We start from the raw sequence: 17,142 nt of genomic DNA, 5'->3' as shown, positions 1-17,142 counted from the left end.
GCTGTATTTTGTATACTAAATATAGAATGAATTTACTGCACCACAAGCCTAATCAAACAAATAATTTATGCTTTTAAAGTTGGCTACAGGGGGTCACCATCTTGTAACTTTGTTAAACAAGACTAAGACTGTGCACGTGCTCAGTGTGGTCTGGGCTGCTTAGGGATCGTCATAAACAAAGCTGATTGAGTTCTGCATGGCTGGTAAGTAAGGCGGGGGCTCCCCCTGCTGTTCATAAGTATGATTGTTTCCCTGCTCAGCAGTTAGGGACCGTCTGACAATTCCTATCCACAGCAGTAAATGAAGGGAGAATTTCACTGCATACAGTCAGGTTTCTTATAAAAACGGTACACATTTTTTAATTAAAGTATAGTGGAGATAGGTCTCTTTTTCATTATTTTTTTGTCTTTACATGCCCTTTAAGGTATCCCAGACAAACCCACTTGACCATGAAATCACTCAGCCTCTAATAAAGTCCATGTTCTGGGGTAAAACCAAGGCAGTTACAGCCATTATAGGATAAATCGATACGTATCAATTTATAGATTTATATATGAATTAAATAAAGCACGTTACATCAAATATAAAATTCATTCCCAGTGCTAACCGTCTCTAAGTAAAAAATCCAACAAACTTCTCATTTCCGTAATGTAGTTAAAATATCTCCTCCTCTAAACCCCCCATGCTGTATATTTATACTAATTGTTTTTGAACACTATGGGGCAGATTTACTAAGCTCGAGTGAATAGTTCGAATAAAAAAATTTCGAAGTAATTTTTTGGGTACTTCGACCATCGAATTGGTCAAATTTGATCGAATTCAATCGAATCGAATGATTCGAACGATTCAAAGTAAAAATCGTTCGACCATTCGATAATCGAAGTACTGTCTCTTTAAAAAAACTTCAACTTCATACTTCACCAAATTAAAGCTACCAAAGTCCAATGTTAGCCTATGGGGACCTTCCCCAGCACTTTTCTAAGTTTTTTTTGGTTGAATAAAAATCTTTCGATCGATCGCTTAAAATCGTTCGAATCGTTCGATTGAAGCTTTTGCGCTAAAATCCTTTGAATTCGAAGGATTTTACTTTGAGGGTCGAATTCGAGGGTTTTCTAACTCTGCCCCTATCTGTGTCTAGATTTATTATTGTACAAAGAATACCATGCAATCAAATGTGGAAAATATATAATCTGTTAAAGCTGGAGCTGTTGATGATATATACCAACATATCTCTGTGGAACCAGCCACTGTTTATTATCTCCCTACTAGTAGTCAATAGCACATATATATATTGCATAATGGAGAAATGGATTTTTTTAAGCTGAAGATGTGATTTTGTTTTTTTGTTTTTTATGAGAAACCATGATTCCATAATTTGATTAATAAATTAGTTTGTAGTGTGGATGATTTACAGTATGTTGTGTAAAAACAGAAAAATGGACTGGTTCAGGCACTATTAGGCACTTATGACATTTATGATTGGGGCTAAAATAGCCCATATATTCCGATATGGCAAGTGGGTATTTATCTTTGCTTGTATTTGATAATTTTCTTTTTTCATTAGTAAAAAAATGTTTTGTTATGTGTTGGCAAGCACCCCTTGTATACTGGAACAGCAGGCAAGGCTGCATTTACCATATAGGCACCTAGTATGACATCTTTGCAAGGGCAGTCCTCAGATGTCTATAGATAAAAAAAATCTTCCCAGACTGCAGCAGCTAAATCTAGTGTATGATATTCAAAAATCTGTAAATTATGTCTCTTAACTCATTGAAATGTTTTATGGCAAAAATGTCTTCAGTAAATGTTAAGGAAAGTGTTTAGTATGGATATAAAAAATCATAAGGGACTTTTTTGAGTACGTGTACAGTTAATTATAGTTATAGATTGCTAGGTAGTTACTGCGTGAATAACACTTGCAATTTTGTCTCATGAAAATTGTTTTTTTTTTTTGTTTTTTTTGTAAATTGAAAGCCCAGTAATTTAGCATTCTCTATTTACCTAGTTTCAGTGTTGTAATTTGTAAATACCATTCACCTTTTCTTGAGCTATTGCATCATTGAGAGCTGCTGTGGACTCCTGAGATATGCTGCAATACAGTGTTGTCTGGATGTATGCTTTCAATAATATTTGTTCCAGCATTAAACTGAGTAATGTTGTTTTTGATTCAAGGTACCTCTACATTAAAAGATGTCTATCCCATTTTCAAATACAAATTATCGCATCCCACAAGGGTTTGCAAATCTTCTAGAGGGGCTGACCAAGGAAGTTTTAAGACATCAGCCTAAAGATATTCCACTCTTTGGTGCCAAGTACTTCACACAACTATTGCAACAAAGACAAGGTAAGAGGAGACTACTAAGCAATGCTTACTTTACAGTATTGCTGTGTTAAAGAAATTGTTTAGTGTCAAAGTAAAAACTGGGTAAGTACAGTAGATAGGCTGTGCAAAATAAAAATTGATTCAATAAAAATTGTTTCAATAAAAATATTTCAGTATAGTTAATTAGACAAAATGCAATCTTTTAAAGCATGAATGACTGAATGTCCAATATAATAGCCAGCACCCAACTTCCTGCTTTGCCGCTCTCTGGTTGCCTATGGTCCGTAACCAATCATTGACTTGAAGGAGAATCATATGGGTCATAACCATGTGCTTTTGAATCTGACCTGCATACTATGGATATAAACCAAACTAACTGAACAGGTAAGTCCCATGTGCCCCTTCAAGTCCCTAATTAACTAAGCATTAAGGAGATATAAAGCAGGAAGTAGGGTTCTGGCTATTCTTTTGCACATCTGTTCATTGCAGCCTTTCTAGATTCATTTTTGGCTAATTAACTATATTAGAAACATTTTTTTTTATTTTACACATCCTACCTATTTAGCCAGTTTTTATTTTTACACTGAACTGTTCCTTTAAGATTAGTATATATAAGGTTTCATGATAGGTAGAGTTAGTAACATTATCTGTTAAAGAAGATGACTGGCAAAACCAGCAGTGCTGTGGGTGCACAGAGGTAGCAGCACCCAGTTTGTTGATTTATGTACGATATATAATGCAAAAGGAACACCTACATAAATATTTGTGACAAAGAGTACAATTAGCATATAAACTACAACATTGATCCTTTTCCTAAATACAAAACTAATAGATAATAGGAAACTTAAAGGGATACTGTCATGGGAAAAAAAATTTTTTCAAAAGGAATTGGTTAATAGTACTGCTCCAGCAGAATTCTGCACTGAAATTCATTTCTCAAAAGAGCAAACAGATTTTTTTATATTCAATTTTGAAATCTGACATGAGGCTAGACATATTGTCAATTTCCCAGCTACCCCAAGTCATGTGACTTGTGCTCTGATAAACTTCAATCATTCTTTACTGCTGTACTGCAAGTTAGAGTGATATCACCCCCCCTCCCTTTTTCCCCCCAGCAGCCAAACAAAAGAACAATGGGAAGGTAACCAGATAGCAGCTCCCTAACACAAGATAACAGCTGCCTGGTAGATCTAAGAACAAAACTCAATAGTAAAAACCCATGTCCCACTGAGACACATTCAGTTACATTGAGAAGGAAAAATATCAGCCTGCCAGAAAGCATTTCTCTCCTAAAGTGCAGGCACAAGTCACATGACTGGGGGCAGCTGGGAAATTGACAAAATGTCTAGCCCCATGTCAGATTTCAAAATTGAATATAAAAAAATCTGTTTGCTCTTTTGAGAAATGGATTTCAGTGCAGAATTCTGCTGGAGTAGCACTATTAACTGATGCGTTTTGAAAAAAACATGTTTTCCGATGACAGGATCCCTTTAATTTACCAGATGACCTTGCAAACAGAATTGACCGAATGCACCGAATTGAACCTCGATGTAGAAACAGCAACTAAACAAAACTCACTGCATAGCAATCACTGACATCTTTAGCACTGGATAGCATCTAGACATAGATAACCTGGAAACTTCTTAGTTATGACCCTCTCTCGCGATAGGTAAGACAAAGGGACAAAAATATTTATCCCACCATAGAAATGGATGATATAATTTTTTGTTTACGTATACATTTTATATCTATCATATCATATGTAATCTATATGTATTTTGTTTTTAGAGACTGACTTTGACCCAGCGCAGTGGGGAGCTGCTTTGGAGGTTAGATTCTACAACAATGATTTTCAGGTAAGTACTACCGTATCTAAATTGTTTCATTATCTTATGTTGATATTATATGGTTTTCAAACTTCTTGTATTTAAGATGTATTTGTTGTGCAATACCTGTTTTGGCCTCTTGACTGGTGCTCTAACATCATTATATATATATTATGATAAATGTCATCTTTTCTCTACAAGGAGTATCCAGGACAACAAATTAAAGTATCTCACCTTAATTCAGGCTGAGAGAGCACCAGAGTTTGGGAAGTCTATCTCTTTATTAAAAAATATCAATGAACTAAACGTAAAAGTTGCCTTTACATTCATTTAAGCATGTTGTTGGTGTACATATTCCAACAAACTTATGTTTCTTCTCTGGCAATCGAATATTCATCTTATATTTAAGATTCAAAACGTCTATTTAAAGATTCAAAACGTCTTCCTGGAGCTACAGAGCATGAATATCGTTCAAACAGCTAGGGGCAGATTTACTAAAGTTTGAATAGTAAATTCGAATTTTCGAATAGTTTTTTTTGGTCAAAACTCACAATTTTGAATTTAAAACCACCAAATTAATTTGTATGTGAGATGTATCACTCCTCAACCATGAAAACAGTTTTAATTTGATACTTTGCCACCTAAAACCTGGCAAGTTCATGTAGAAGTCAATGACAGAGGTCCATTGAATCATTTGAAGATGCTAATAGCCTTCCTTTTTATCGGATGAAAACTTGATTCGAATTTGGTCGTTCCTATTAGATCGAATGTTAGATGTTCTTGTTTTTTTTATAAATAACCTACCATTCGAGTTGTGAGTACATTCAAATGTATTTGAAAACAAAAATCACATAACTTTGAAATCCGACCTTTGGTAAATAACGCCCTAAATGTAAAAAGCAACTGCAAACTTATAGAATTTTGCGGTCTATACCATACAAAAAATAGATATGGTGAACAACCCTTTAAAGAGCACTAACACAAGACATGCACTACTTACCTGTTCACAATGAATGGAAATTGCACTTCCATTTTTTTAAAATTGTAATCTGTTTCTAAAACTTATTTGTAAACAAGAATTGCAGCTACAGCACACCCTTTAAGGGGGTTGGTCTCCTTTAATTTAACTTTTAGTATGATGTAGAGAGTGATATTCTGAGACAATTTGCAATTGTTTTTTATTTTCTATTATTTGTGTTTTTTGAGTTGATTAGCTCTCTAGTTAGCATTTTCAGCAATCCGGTTGCTATGGTCCAAATTGCCCTAGCAACCAGACATTGATATGATGAAGAGAATGAAGCATAAACAGGAGGGCCTGAATAGAAAGATGAGCAATAAAAAAGTAGCAATAACAATACATGTGTAGTCTTACAGATATTTTATTTTTAGATGGGGTCAGTGGCCCCCATTGGAAAGCTGGAAAGAATCAAAAAAATAAATAAAGGCCAATTGAAAAGTTGCTTAGACGTAGCCAATCAATAACATACTAAAAGTTAACTTAAAGGCAAACTACTCCTTTAAATTACCTTTTACCTTTCAGAACCCTATTAATATACAAATATTTTATTATGAACAGTTGTTAAAATTGTGATGTATATACTTGCAATCAAGATGCAAATAGTAAATACTCAGCTTTTTCAAACAAATCATTATTTCTTTTCAAATTTAACTTACATTACATTATAAGTTATAGACAATAAGAATAAGCAATAAGAAACAGCCATTGCGAGTGCAAGATGGATGGTTGATTACTTAGCCCACTGGGCTCCGAAATTTTCTTGAATGTCAGGATATTTACCCAGCATTCCTGGAAGTTACTACTGCCCCCCTTATGCAGGCGTGGACTGTAACTTTTTGGCTTCAACACATTTATTTAGTGCTTAGTAAATACTCAGCAAGTGGATTGCAACTTTTTTCTTTTCAAGCCGCTGATGCTTCTGCAGGGCAAAATAAGTACATTACCCTCGTGAGCAAGATGATGATACCATTTCCAGTAAAAAGTATATCTTATGCATCAGCCTCGTAGAACATCTGCCATTAAATTTAAAAAGCAACATAACTTGACAGGTGTTTAGCTCAGGGTAAAAATGTCACTGTAAGTGAACACTTATTTTGAGTGATGCTGAAACCCTTATTCAGCAATAAATTTATGGTTGCCTAGGTTTGTACTTTATTTTCCTTCTTGTACTAGTTAGATTCAATTAGACCAACCCACAGCAATTACACTTGGCACACCTAGGGGCAGGTTTATCAAGGGTCGAAGTGAAATTTCTAATTCATATTTTGAAATTTTAATTTTAGATTCAAGTTTTTCTTAAAAATTTGAATTAGATTTTTGAAATTTAGCATTTACTGGCCCTTTAAGGATTTAAATTCAACTATTCGGCCGTCTTCGCCAATCTTCAGAAATTTCCGTGACGTTCTGCGCATGCGCAGTTGTTGGGGACCGGCAGACTGCTCCAACTGTGCATGCGCCGATATGGCACTTTCTTCCGAATATTACCAAAGAGAAGCAGATGGCTGCCGTGAATGCTGCTGGACAGAATCTGCACCGAGGGGTATGTAAAAAGCTTTAAATCAATTTACATAATTTGTCTTACAACGCCCAACCAAGTGGAGGGTTGGCATCACTTGTGCACACTACAGTATGAAAATATTCTGAGCAGAAACTACTCTGAGTTACAGAAGCACCAGAAGAGGGCAAGGTGGACAGAAGAGGTACATGCCAAGTGCCTTCCCCCCACCATTGGGTCCTAGGCACATAACCTCTTCTGTCTGTCCCTAGTTCTTGCCCAGACATCTTATGCTTACAGGCCAGTGTATAAGGTATTGATGTTGTGCATAAGTTTGTGGAGCCCTTGGTCAAGCTGGGGCCATAGAAATAGTTAGATAGATTAATCCAGCCACAGGGCTACCAGAGGCTATGTGTCGTTATTATATATTGAAACATTACAAAATGTGTAGAAGACAAGAACATGAAATGTTATCAACATGATAGTTTTTCTACAAAAAGCTTATTTGGCTTGTCTCAACTCCATCAATCAACAACTGACATTTCAATGAATACCTATTTTGAATATTCTGCTGATTTGTTGTTTGTTTTGTTTGGAAAACCAGCATACACTTCATAGTTCACAAATGCTGTCACCCCCCTTCTTCCTCCTCCACTCACAGCAAGAAGAAAATCTGTTTCTGTCATTGAAATTGAAAACAATATAATAAATGGTAACCATGTTTTAGAACAAAAGGCATGAATCAGTTATCGTTTGATTTTAGCAATGATTGTTTTAAAGCACTGTTAACTTTTGAAGTACATATTCACAATACAGCTGCTGCATTGGCATCAGTCATCGCAAATAGTTTACTGGGATATGTTTGCTTTTATTCAACGTACTGTATATACTAAAAAATTAAGAGGCAAAAGGGCTTTTTAGGAATGCAAGCGCAACAGCCAAACATTAAAATGGGCACCATACATCTTCCTTAGTTACTTAGGGACACATGCTAATTTGCCCACCTAGCCTATTCTAATGAATTGCACAAATGCCCCACATGGATACAAATACTGATAGTCTGGACCTGGCATTAATTCTGGGGTTTCCTTAGCAGCTTTCACTCATAGCTTTAAATGATTTGCACACTGAGTGAGTTTGATGATAATGCTGTTTGCTGGAAATGATGCCATTTGCAAACAAATGTGATAAGATTGCATGCCTTTTCCTACAGGGGTGCTGCTGCCATGAGGCGAGTTAAGAAACTCTACTCCACTCCAATAACAGTTCTATCCTGGACAAAGTTAACTATCTTTACTGTTTAATAAATAAATAATGTGATAAAACCCAACTTCCAGTTGTGTACTTTGTTTTAGAAAAGGCGAAAAGGCGCCATTCACTTATGTGCACGCTCCAATCTCCTGCTAGCCGACTTTCTTTTTAAAACTGGAAGTTAGTTGTCCCAGCTTCACAGAGACTTTTCAGCCTGCATTGTTCGTCCCCCTTGTTTGCGGCTAGAATTATTTCCTCCACAGCATTTATTTCTCTAAGGGGTGTGAGCAGTGAAAACAGCAGCCAGGTCAGCCAAAATTCTTTCAAGGACCAGAGAAGACTCACCAACTAAGTTAGCATGCTCACATTCCGCTGCTTCACTGCTTGCAGCTCTTAGTGAAATAAATCACTCTGATAAAAAGGAAAACAGAGCAGATAATCCTTCATGGACCCAGGGCAACTAACTTTTACGGTTTTAAAAAGAAAGTCGGCAAACAGGATATTGGAGCGTGCATGTTGCCACATTGCCTTGTCTAAAACACAGTCCACAACCCGGAAATGCAATTTTATCACATTATTCATTTATTAAACATTAAAGATTGATAAATTTTGACAACATAGAAGTGTTGCTGGAATGTGGTAGAGTGGATTTTTCCCTTATTCATTTTAAAGTGTTACTGTGCCTTTAAGAGCTGAATTTCCTGTCATTAAACCAGAAATTTGGCTCTTCTAGTGCAGATGAATGAATGCTAGAATTCTGGGGGGAAAAAAAGCAATGATAACTCTACTGTTAGTTCAGAATACAAACCTTTTCAAAGATGGATATCTTATATTCTGCTCAAGCTACTACAAGGTTAAAAATGACAGAGCTTTACAGGACAAAAAGAAAAGACCGGAAAAGAACAAAAAAAAAAGTCTGTCTTTTATTCTCACACATGTGCCTTATCACACAAGGTTTTGAAAGGCACTTACAGCAACACCAATGTATATTTCAAGTTGCACATGCTCTCAGAAAAATATGTCATTTATTTATTTTACCAACACCAGACAGTAATGGCTGAAAGTGAAACATTACATATGTTGGGTTTTGTTGCACCATAAACACCAGGGCCGGAACTAGGGGTAGGCAGAAGAGGCATGTGCCTAGGGTGCAAAGTTAGAGGGCACCAGGCACGGTACCTCTTCTGCAGCTTTCCCCTAGTTCTGACCCTTGTGTCCCCACACCTGTACCAGCAATTACTGTATTCTGGACAAGCATGCTTGTTTAGTGTAACCTTCAAAAAAGCAGGTCACTCTCTTTCTATCTCTCTCTCCTCTCCCTCCCTCCCTTAACCTAGAAATTAGACACTAGGTATTCTGTATATATATAGATGGATATATTACATTGTTTGATTAGATTGATAGATTATATAGTTACCAAGATTATCGAGAAAGAAACAATTACACAGACAGACTATGACAAAACATCAATGGTTGATTGAGCTTTACTTTACATCCTGTAATGTTAGTCCATGTTTTTATTTTTTTGGGGGTTAAAATGTTTAAATCTGGCTCATTTTTTATGTGGAAATGTTCATATTATTTCTCCCTCTTTCCAATATTTGGAGTTTTTAAATGGGGGTGACTACAACACCAACGTTTGTGTGTGTCATATTTCAATGTTACTATGACTTTTTCACACTTGCCTTTCTATGTAGTCCTCTAGCCAAATTTGTGTTTCTGTTTCCAAACCCTAGCTGGTTGGTAGGCTCCATTTGACCCTAGCAACCATATACATGCTAACAGTAAAAATAGGAGATATGATGTAATTCTCCAAATATAGATACAACAACAAGACCAGTTGCAAAATGTCAATGAGAAACAATCTTGACAAAATATATGTTAGGGTTAAGGTCAAGTATTTTCATTGTAGCTTAAGGCAAAAAAACCCCCCAAAAAAACGGTGTTTGATAAGTGGATGGTTTTTCTGTATCCACGCCACCAGGTAACCCAGACACAGCCGAAGGAGAAATTTTCTCCCGTAGCAACGATTCTCATGCAGAGAATTGTACAGGCTGAAATGGGCCTCCTCCGTTTTTTTTTGCCTGAAGGGCTTCTTCCAACATTTTTTGTTTGACTGTTCTTTGCAGTTGTTCAACTTTTTTTTGATCACAACAGAGGTTCTGATTACACTGCTCACACTGTTGACAGATGCTGTGATGCATTCCAGCAGGCTGATTCTTGTCAATACGATGTACAGACCTTACCAGTTACAAACAGATCATCATGTTTTCAGTGATAGCTGTGATTAGTGCAAAATATTCTTCAGAGCTAAACCTGTGGCCTTGCTGCCTATTCTCATCACCCACTGGATTGACATTCATGTTGTCTGAACGGATGTCGCCTTCTGACCCTGGTGGATTGACTTGCTTGGAGATCTCCTTGTTCTTCTAACAGAACTACATGAGTCACATCTGGAGGTGGAAGGTGACCTGATTTCCCTTTTACTTGGTTCTTTAGCCACATCACAATGTGGGTTTGTCTTGTCAGGGCCACCATGGACTGTGTTAGCATCCATTGTACTTAAATAAAAATTCAAGACAAAATTTCATCTAAAGGGTAAAAAAAAAACTATGTTTAGGTCACACACTTGAGACACACTTATAGACATTAACATAAAATAATGACATTGACTATACAGAGGCAATTCAATGTAATTGAAGCTTTCAAAACGAATATAGCATGGTGATAATGCTTAGCTTCAATTCACCTTATTTTTGTGTTGCATAAACTGCTGTTTTTCTTTACAACACCTATCTAGTTGTTACAGTATGTGACCCTAGCAAGCAGCCCTGGTTTTTAATAGCAGACTGGAATAGTATAAGAAATGCACAGAAACATATTTGAAACATAAAAAAATCCTGACACCACAAAAATTTGTTATGATAGGATCAATCAACAATCGTGCAAACATTACATTATGTGGAAACAATCATTACATATATTTAATTAAACAGGGTGACATTTAACCCTTTAAATGCACATTCTGAAGAAGCCTAATTATATTTATAACTTGAAAAAATTAGACATGGGCAGTAACTAGGGTTCCGGCGGTGGGGGGGGAGAACAAAAGGGGGGGTTGTGACGTCAAAAGGGGCATGCTTTTCGGCCAGTATGGGGTACACTATAAGGTGAGATAGAGGATATGGTTAAGTGAGAAAGTGGTAACATGTACTTGAAGTTTGGAAGCACCTGCAGCATGGATTAGCATTGCTATGTCTGGGTGTGGTGTTTAAGTAACAACCTTTGATTGGTTGTGATGAGCCAATAGAAGATGTTGATAAAAATCTTAGGCAGAGTTGACCTTTAGTAACCAGAAGTTATTTTTAACATGAAAAAAGTTTAAACTTGTGAACTTAACATATGTTGTATTTATGCAATTGTAGATGGAGTTAGAATTTCGTGTTGAGTGTGATTCGTGGAAAAAAAAAGCGATAAATGTTTCTGCACAAAACAGAGTTAAAAAAGGAAACCACAGTAACAGGTGAATTTAATGTTTCTCGGATTCACTAAATTCTATATCGCAATGAATTGCATTAGGTACAATAGCACATTATTTATCGCAGATAAACACATATTTCCTTTATCACAGGTATAGTGCATTGAATTGAATTAAGCCCAATGTATCATTTAGAACAGTTTACAAAGTCTGTAACCCTTGCCCCAAGCTGCTTTAGAAAGACATAAGAACATGAAAAATTTATTTTTAAACTTCCATATTAGAATAACAGTCACAAATAGATAATAAAAAGTAATTGAAAAAAAGTATTTCTGGTAAACTATCTGAAAACAATTAAACTTTTCATCACCTTCTCTGCATTATTTGGTTTCCTTTTACTTATACGTTAGGAGGTTATTTATAAAAGTCAGATTTTCTTCTGGTTGGTCTTTTAAACGGGAAAACATTTTTCATAGAAAAAAAAACTCACATTTTTTTAAATTTATTAAACCTCGATGGTGTTAAAAGTCAGAATAAAAAAGTACTCCATCTCAGTCCTGCTGAGTTCATGTAGACGTCAATGGCAGATGTCCCGTTAACAATTTGAATATATCCTCCGCTGGGCTTCGTTCAATTATCCGAAGATTTTGTGGTTTCAGGCATCAAATCCAAAAAGGCACAGTTTTCGCCAACAAATCTGGAAAATCCTTTTGGATTTGGATTTTTTTTTCACTATTTTTTCACAATCATTTTCCACACAAGAAATTTTCATGAAAATTCATTGATAAATAGGGGAGGAAATTCTGTTTGGGTTTGGTTGGAGTAGTTTTCAGAAAAACATTGAGAATGTTTTGGATTTTGATAAATAACCCTCTAGATGTCATCTTTCTACCATCTATATGTGTGGCAATTTTCCTTTCTCCTCTCTTGGTAAAGCGAATTGTAGCGACTTTTTGCTAGCGTTACTTTGGTGGTGCGAACGTTTCAAAGTGAAATTACACTAGCGATCGCTTCTGCCTAGCAAAAATTTGTTATTACGCTTACACTTAGGTCAATTTGAATAGGGCAGGAACATTAGAGTCATATGGACGTCTTTATTAGAGATGTTGGTACAAATGCTTGAAGTGGCCACTTTTTATTACAAATGTCCAAGGAACCTGAATAAAGACAAAATAGATCCTCTAATGCTTTACACATGAGCCCACCCTAAAACGAATGTTCCATGCCCCTCAAATGTCTAGGGAAAAAGGTTAAACTGAAAAAGTTCAATAGTTAGGAATTTTGCAAGCAATCCCACTTGAAAAAAGGACAAGTCGTCACCGTTTTTACAACTTTAATGCATTTCCGGCAGATAGGATATGATGTAGCTGATATAGGATTGAGGAAGATGTAGCTTCATTTTAGCAGTTCGCCTGGTCTGCGGTGGAGAAGTCAACTCTGGTAACGTTCAGTAAAATCCGCTAGCGAATTGTCTCATACACCTGTTAGTGAATTGGCGATGTCCCTGCGGATGAGATTTCTGGCGAATTTATGCTAGCATTGGCCGCTTCACCCTTTAGTGGATCTGCCCCATTGTGTTCTACCCAAAAAGTATTTGCCTCCCCTGATTTTGATTTACAGGCAGAAGTCCATATGCGTCTGTGAAATTCCTTGTACTTTGTGAGCAGTTTTGAACAGATGACATTCCTCTGTGTTTATAAAACAGCTTAGATACTGAAAACATGTCAGTTTTATTATACACATCTATAATTATCTGTTTAAACCTTTGCAAAAGTAAAAGATCATCTGCCCCGATACACTGCTTCTGGCTTATGTAGTGCTGCCCAGCAATGTAGCTGGCAATGCAGAGATAATGGGTTTACCACTATGCAGTTTTGGACTGGGGGAGGCGGAGCCATATAAGGCCTGCTGCAATGGCAAACCACTCTTGCCCTGTCCATTGATTACCACTTCCATCAGTGAATAGTAGCTTAGTGTCCAGCACACTCAGGCCCCCTAGTGCTCCACCGCTGCATGCACCACACAGCCTGCCTTTGTGTCTGGGCTGGTGGGGCCCAACAGGACTGGGGTCCTCTGGGTTTTTTCTGTACCCTGCCGTGCCTGTCCCAGGCTGCCACTTTGTGCTGAAAGCCTGTTTGCCCTTCTTTGGACTCTCTCTAATTCAGTTGTATTCCTTTTGAGTACTGGAGATCAAAATGGAATAACTGCACTTTAGCCCTGTACATACAGTAAGTTGCTAAATTTGTGGTCTGTTCTTGGAGAGCATTAATGGCTGGATACAATTTTGAGGTCTGAAATAGGATTATCGTTTCTATTTGTCCTTGGCTTCAATTATAACTTTATATTTGGACAATATAAGAGTTTTGATTGTGTTTTGTTTTTTAGCACCTAATGACTTTATCCTTCTATATACTGTAGCAGTCATCTTTGTGTGTTCATTTAAGGATTCAGCCAAATAATGTGAGATGCAAGCTGCCACCAAAATCCAAGCTGCATTTCAAAGATATAATGTTAGGCATAGAGTAAAGATGGACCAGAAATCCAGTAAGTGAGTGAGGAACCAGTAAGTGAAGGTTTCCTTCTTAACAGTCCCAACTCTAGTAATACAACTAATGATGCATGGTTCACACATGAAGAAATTCAAAAGAGACTAGAACATGTTAAGATTAACAAAGGTCCAGGGCCAGATGGTATAATCCCAGGGTAATTAGCGAGTTTAGCTCTGTGAATGCCAAACCTCTTTACTTGATTTTTCAGGATTCATTGAGATCTGGCATGGTGCCGAGAGACTGGCGAATTGCTAATGTGGTGCCTCTATTCAAAAAAGGATCCCGTTCTCAGCCTCAAAACTATAGGCCAGTTAGTCTGACGTCAGTGGTAGGAAAGCTTTTCGAAGGATTAATAAAGGATAAGATATTGGACTTCATAGCAAATCATAATACTATGAGTTTGTGCCAGCATGGTTTTATGCGTAATAGATCTTGCCAGACTAATTAATTTCTTTTTATGAGAATGTAAGTAGAGACCTCGATTCTGGGATGGCAGTGGATGTGATTTACTTAGACTTTACTAAAGCATTTGATACAGTGCCACACAAAAGGTTACTGGTTAAATTAAGAAATGTTGGCCTGGAACATAGTATTTGTACCTGGATAGGGAACTGGCTAAAAGATAGACTACAAAGAGTGGTGGTAAATGGAACATTTTCTAATTGGACCAGTGTTGTTAGTGGAGTACCGCAGGGCTCTGTACTAGGTCCCTTGCTTTTCAACTTGTTTATTAATGACCTGGAGGTGGGCATTGAAAGTACTGTTTCTATTTTTGCAGATGATACTAAATTGTGCAGAACTATAGGTTCCATGCAGGATGCTGCCACTTTGCAGAATGATTTGTCTAAGTTGGGAAACTGGGCAGCAAACTGGAAAATGAGGTTCAATGTTGATAAACGCAAGGTTATGCACTTTGGCAAAAATAATATAAATGCAAGTTATACACTAAATGGCAATGTGTTGGGAGTTTCCTTAAATGAAAAGGATCTAGGGGTCTTTGTAGATAACACGTTGTCTAATTCTGGGCAGTGTCATTCTGTGGCTACTAAAGCAAATAAAGTTCTGTCTTGCATAAAAAAGGGCATTAACTCAAGGGATGAAAACATAATTATGCCTCTTTATAGGTCCCTGGTAAGGCCTCATCTGGAGTATGCAGTGCAGTTTTGGACTCCAGTCCTTAAGAGGGATATAAATGAGCTGGAGAGAGTGCAGAGACGTGCAATTAAATTGGTTAGAGGGACGGAAGACTTAAATTATGTGGGTAGACTGTCACGGTTGGGGTTTTCTCTGGAAAAAAGGCTGTAACCCCAGACATGTGAGTGGAAAGTATCATGAATGCCATAGCTGAAAGTACAAACCAAAGATTGCCACTTACCATACATATCCACGAAAAAAGAGAGCGACCAAGAGCAAAACAAACCACAAAAAAAACTCCGAAACAAAAGTATTTAATAAATGTAGCCTTTCTAAATAACATGGAATTGGGGAGGGGGGGTGCCTAAACGTGCTAAACAATTTTTATAAAATATAAGGTAGGTGATTTAATTGCATTTCTACACTGTAATTATTATTATTTTTAACTAAGAAAGAATGCTCAGAAGGATACAGTTCATCTGGATATGAGTGCTATTAGAAAATCTACGAGAATGACTGAGAAGCCTCCATGATAAAGCAGCGTAATTTGTGAAAAGGTTAGAAGAACAGAAGATGACGAGGTCATCCATTGAAATTCACATTGGTCCCATTTTACAATTAATTTAGAATCTAAGCTAATACATGAATTTTGCAAAACGTTTTTTTTTGTTACCAAATTGTGATCATGAAATTAATAAGCCACAATACCATGTCAAGGCAAACCCCATATGGTGGTCCTAACTATTTACCTCTGGTTGAGTTTTTTTTGGGTTGACACCTCTAGTAGCATTTTATAAGGGGAGAGGTTGCCAAAACCAAAGCAACCTCCGATCTCACAGTGATCCCACTGATCCTTTGCATTTAACTTGACCTTGGAGTGCTCCCACAACTCCCCTTTTTCGTGGATCAAAATAAGTACAAAATAATGTGTTTGCACACAAAATCGTGTGTGCACTACAATTTGCTGTGTGCAGTGGACTCAAAATTGCGCAAGCATGTCCTTAATGGACAGCGTTCAAGAATCAGAGCCAGAGTTAGACTATAACGAACCAGACTTGTACTACTTTTACTAACGACGACATTTACAAATAAAAGAATATCGGGGAAATGTAATAAAAGTAGGTAACTGAAAAACTATTTGCAATATGAAAAGTTATGCCTTTGCACAAACAAATTTTGCTTTGCGCAAATTTAATATAGCTTTTGTGAACATGGAAACTGTTTAGCAACCACTTCCTACAGTGGGAAGACTGTTCGCAAATGTTATAGTTTGCGTGAATGCTCAGTCAATGTAATAAAACTTCTTACTGAAAAAGTCGTTATGTTTGCTCCAAAAGATTATGACACCTTCAAGCACTTCTTAATAGTGATGGGCGAAAAAAAAAATTTTTTTGACGCCGGCGAATTTTTTCGGCGAATTTTCGCGGGCATTTCGCGAATTTATTCGCCTGCCACGAATCGCGCAAATTCGCCGCGAATTCGCGCGTGGCGAATAAATTCGCCCATCACTACTTCTTAAGAGTGTGCAATTATAATTCGCAATGCACAATTAAAATTTGCAATGTAATAACGGTTTAACAATATTACATTGTGAGATACGGATTTTTATTCTTATTGGTGCAAATAGTTTTGCTCTTTTTGACTTTTATTACATTCCCCCGTATATAATTAAGAGCTATGCAAGGTTCACTGTTAGATTTTGCTCTCCAGTTATAACTATAGAAGTTATCTATAACATATCCATACTTGAAATTGCAAGACTAGGGAGTAGGGACTGCTAAACTTGCCATAGCCTCCTGACCATGCTTTCCTAAAAGGGAAAGCACTGATATGAAGATCGAGGGTAATATGGAGAGGTTAAGCAGAAGACACTGTTTTAAACCTAGGACTGGTTTTCCAATGAACAACATAACACCAATTAAAAGGACATCAGGATCATGTTTTTAATTGTTGCATCATTAAGCTACATAGAACGTTCTATATTATGTTATATTGTATAACAAGCAGGTATCTTGCATTAATTTAGCAAACAATGGAATACAAATTTGTTTGGACACAGGGTACATTA

General features: G+C 36.8%; 1 protein-coding gene across 1 annotated transcript in view; it reads left to right on the top strand.

The window, feature by feature from the left end:
* The first annotated feature begins 2,190 nt into the window (after positions 1 to 2,190).
* The window catches only part of spa17.S (sperm autoantigenic protein 17 S homeolog), a 35,501-nt gene continuing 20,549 nt past the window's right edge, over positions 2,191 to 17,142 (top strand). Inside the window, exons 1-2 of the mRNA XM_018241670.1 lie at positions 2,191 to 2,344; positions 4,112 to 4,179. Coding sequence (XP_018097159.1) covers positions 2,191 to 2,344; positions 4,112 to 4,179 — 222 coding nt within the window. The remainder of the gene's footprint in view (positions 2,345 to 4,111; positions 4,180 to 17,142) is intronic.

This window comes from Xenopus laevis, chromosome 7S, assembly GCF_017654675.1.
Source record: "Xenopus laevis strain J_2021 chromosome 7S, Xenopus_laevis_v10.1, whole genome shotgun sequence".
Classification (NCBI taxonomy): Eukaryota; Metazoa; Chordata; class Amphibia; order Anura; family Pipidae; genus Xenopus; species Xenopus laevis.
Note: the sequence above shows the minus strand (reverse complement) of the source record. Positions and strands in the feature narration are given on the sequence as shown.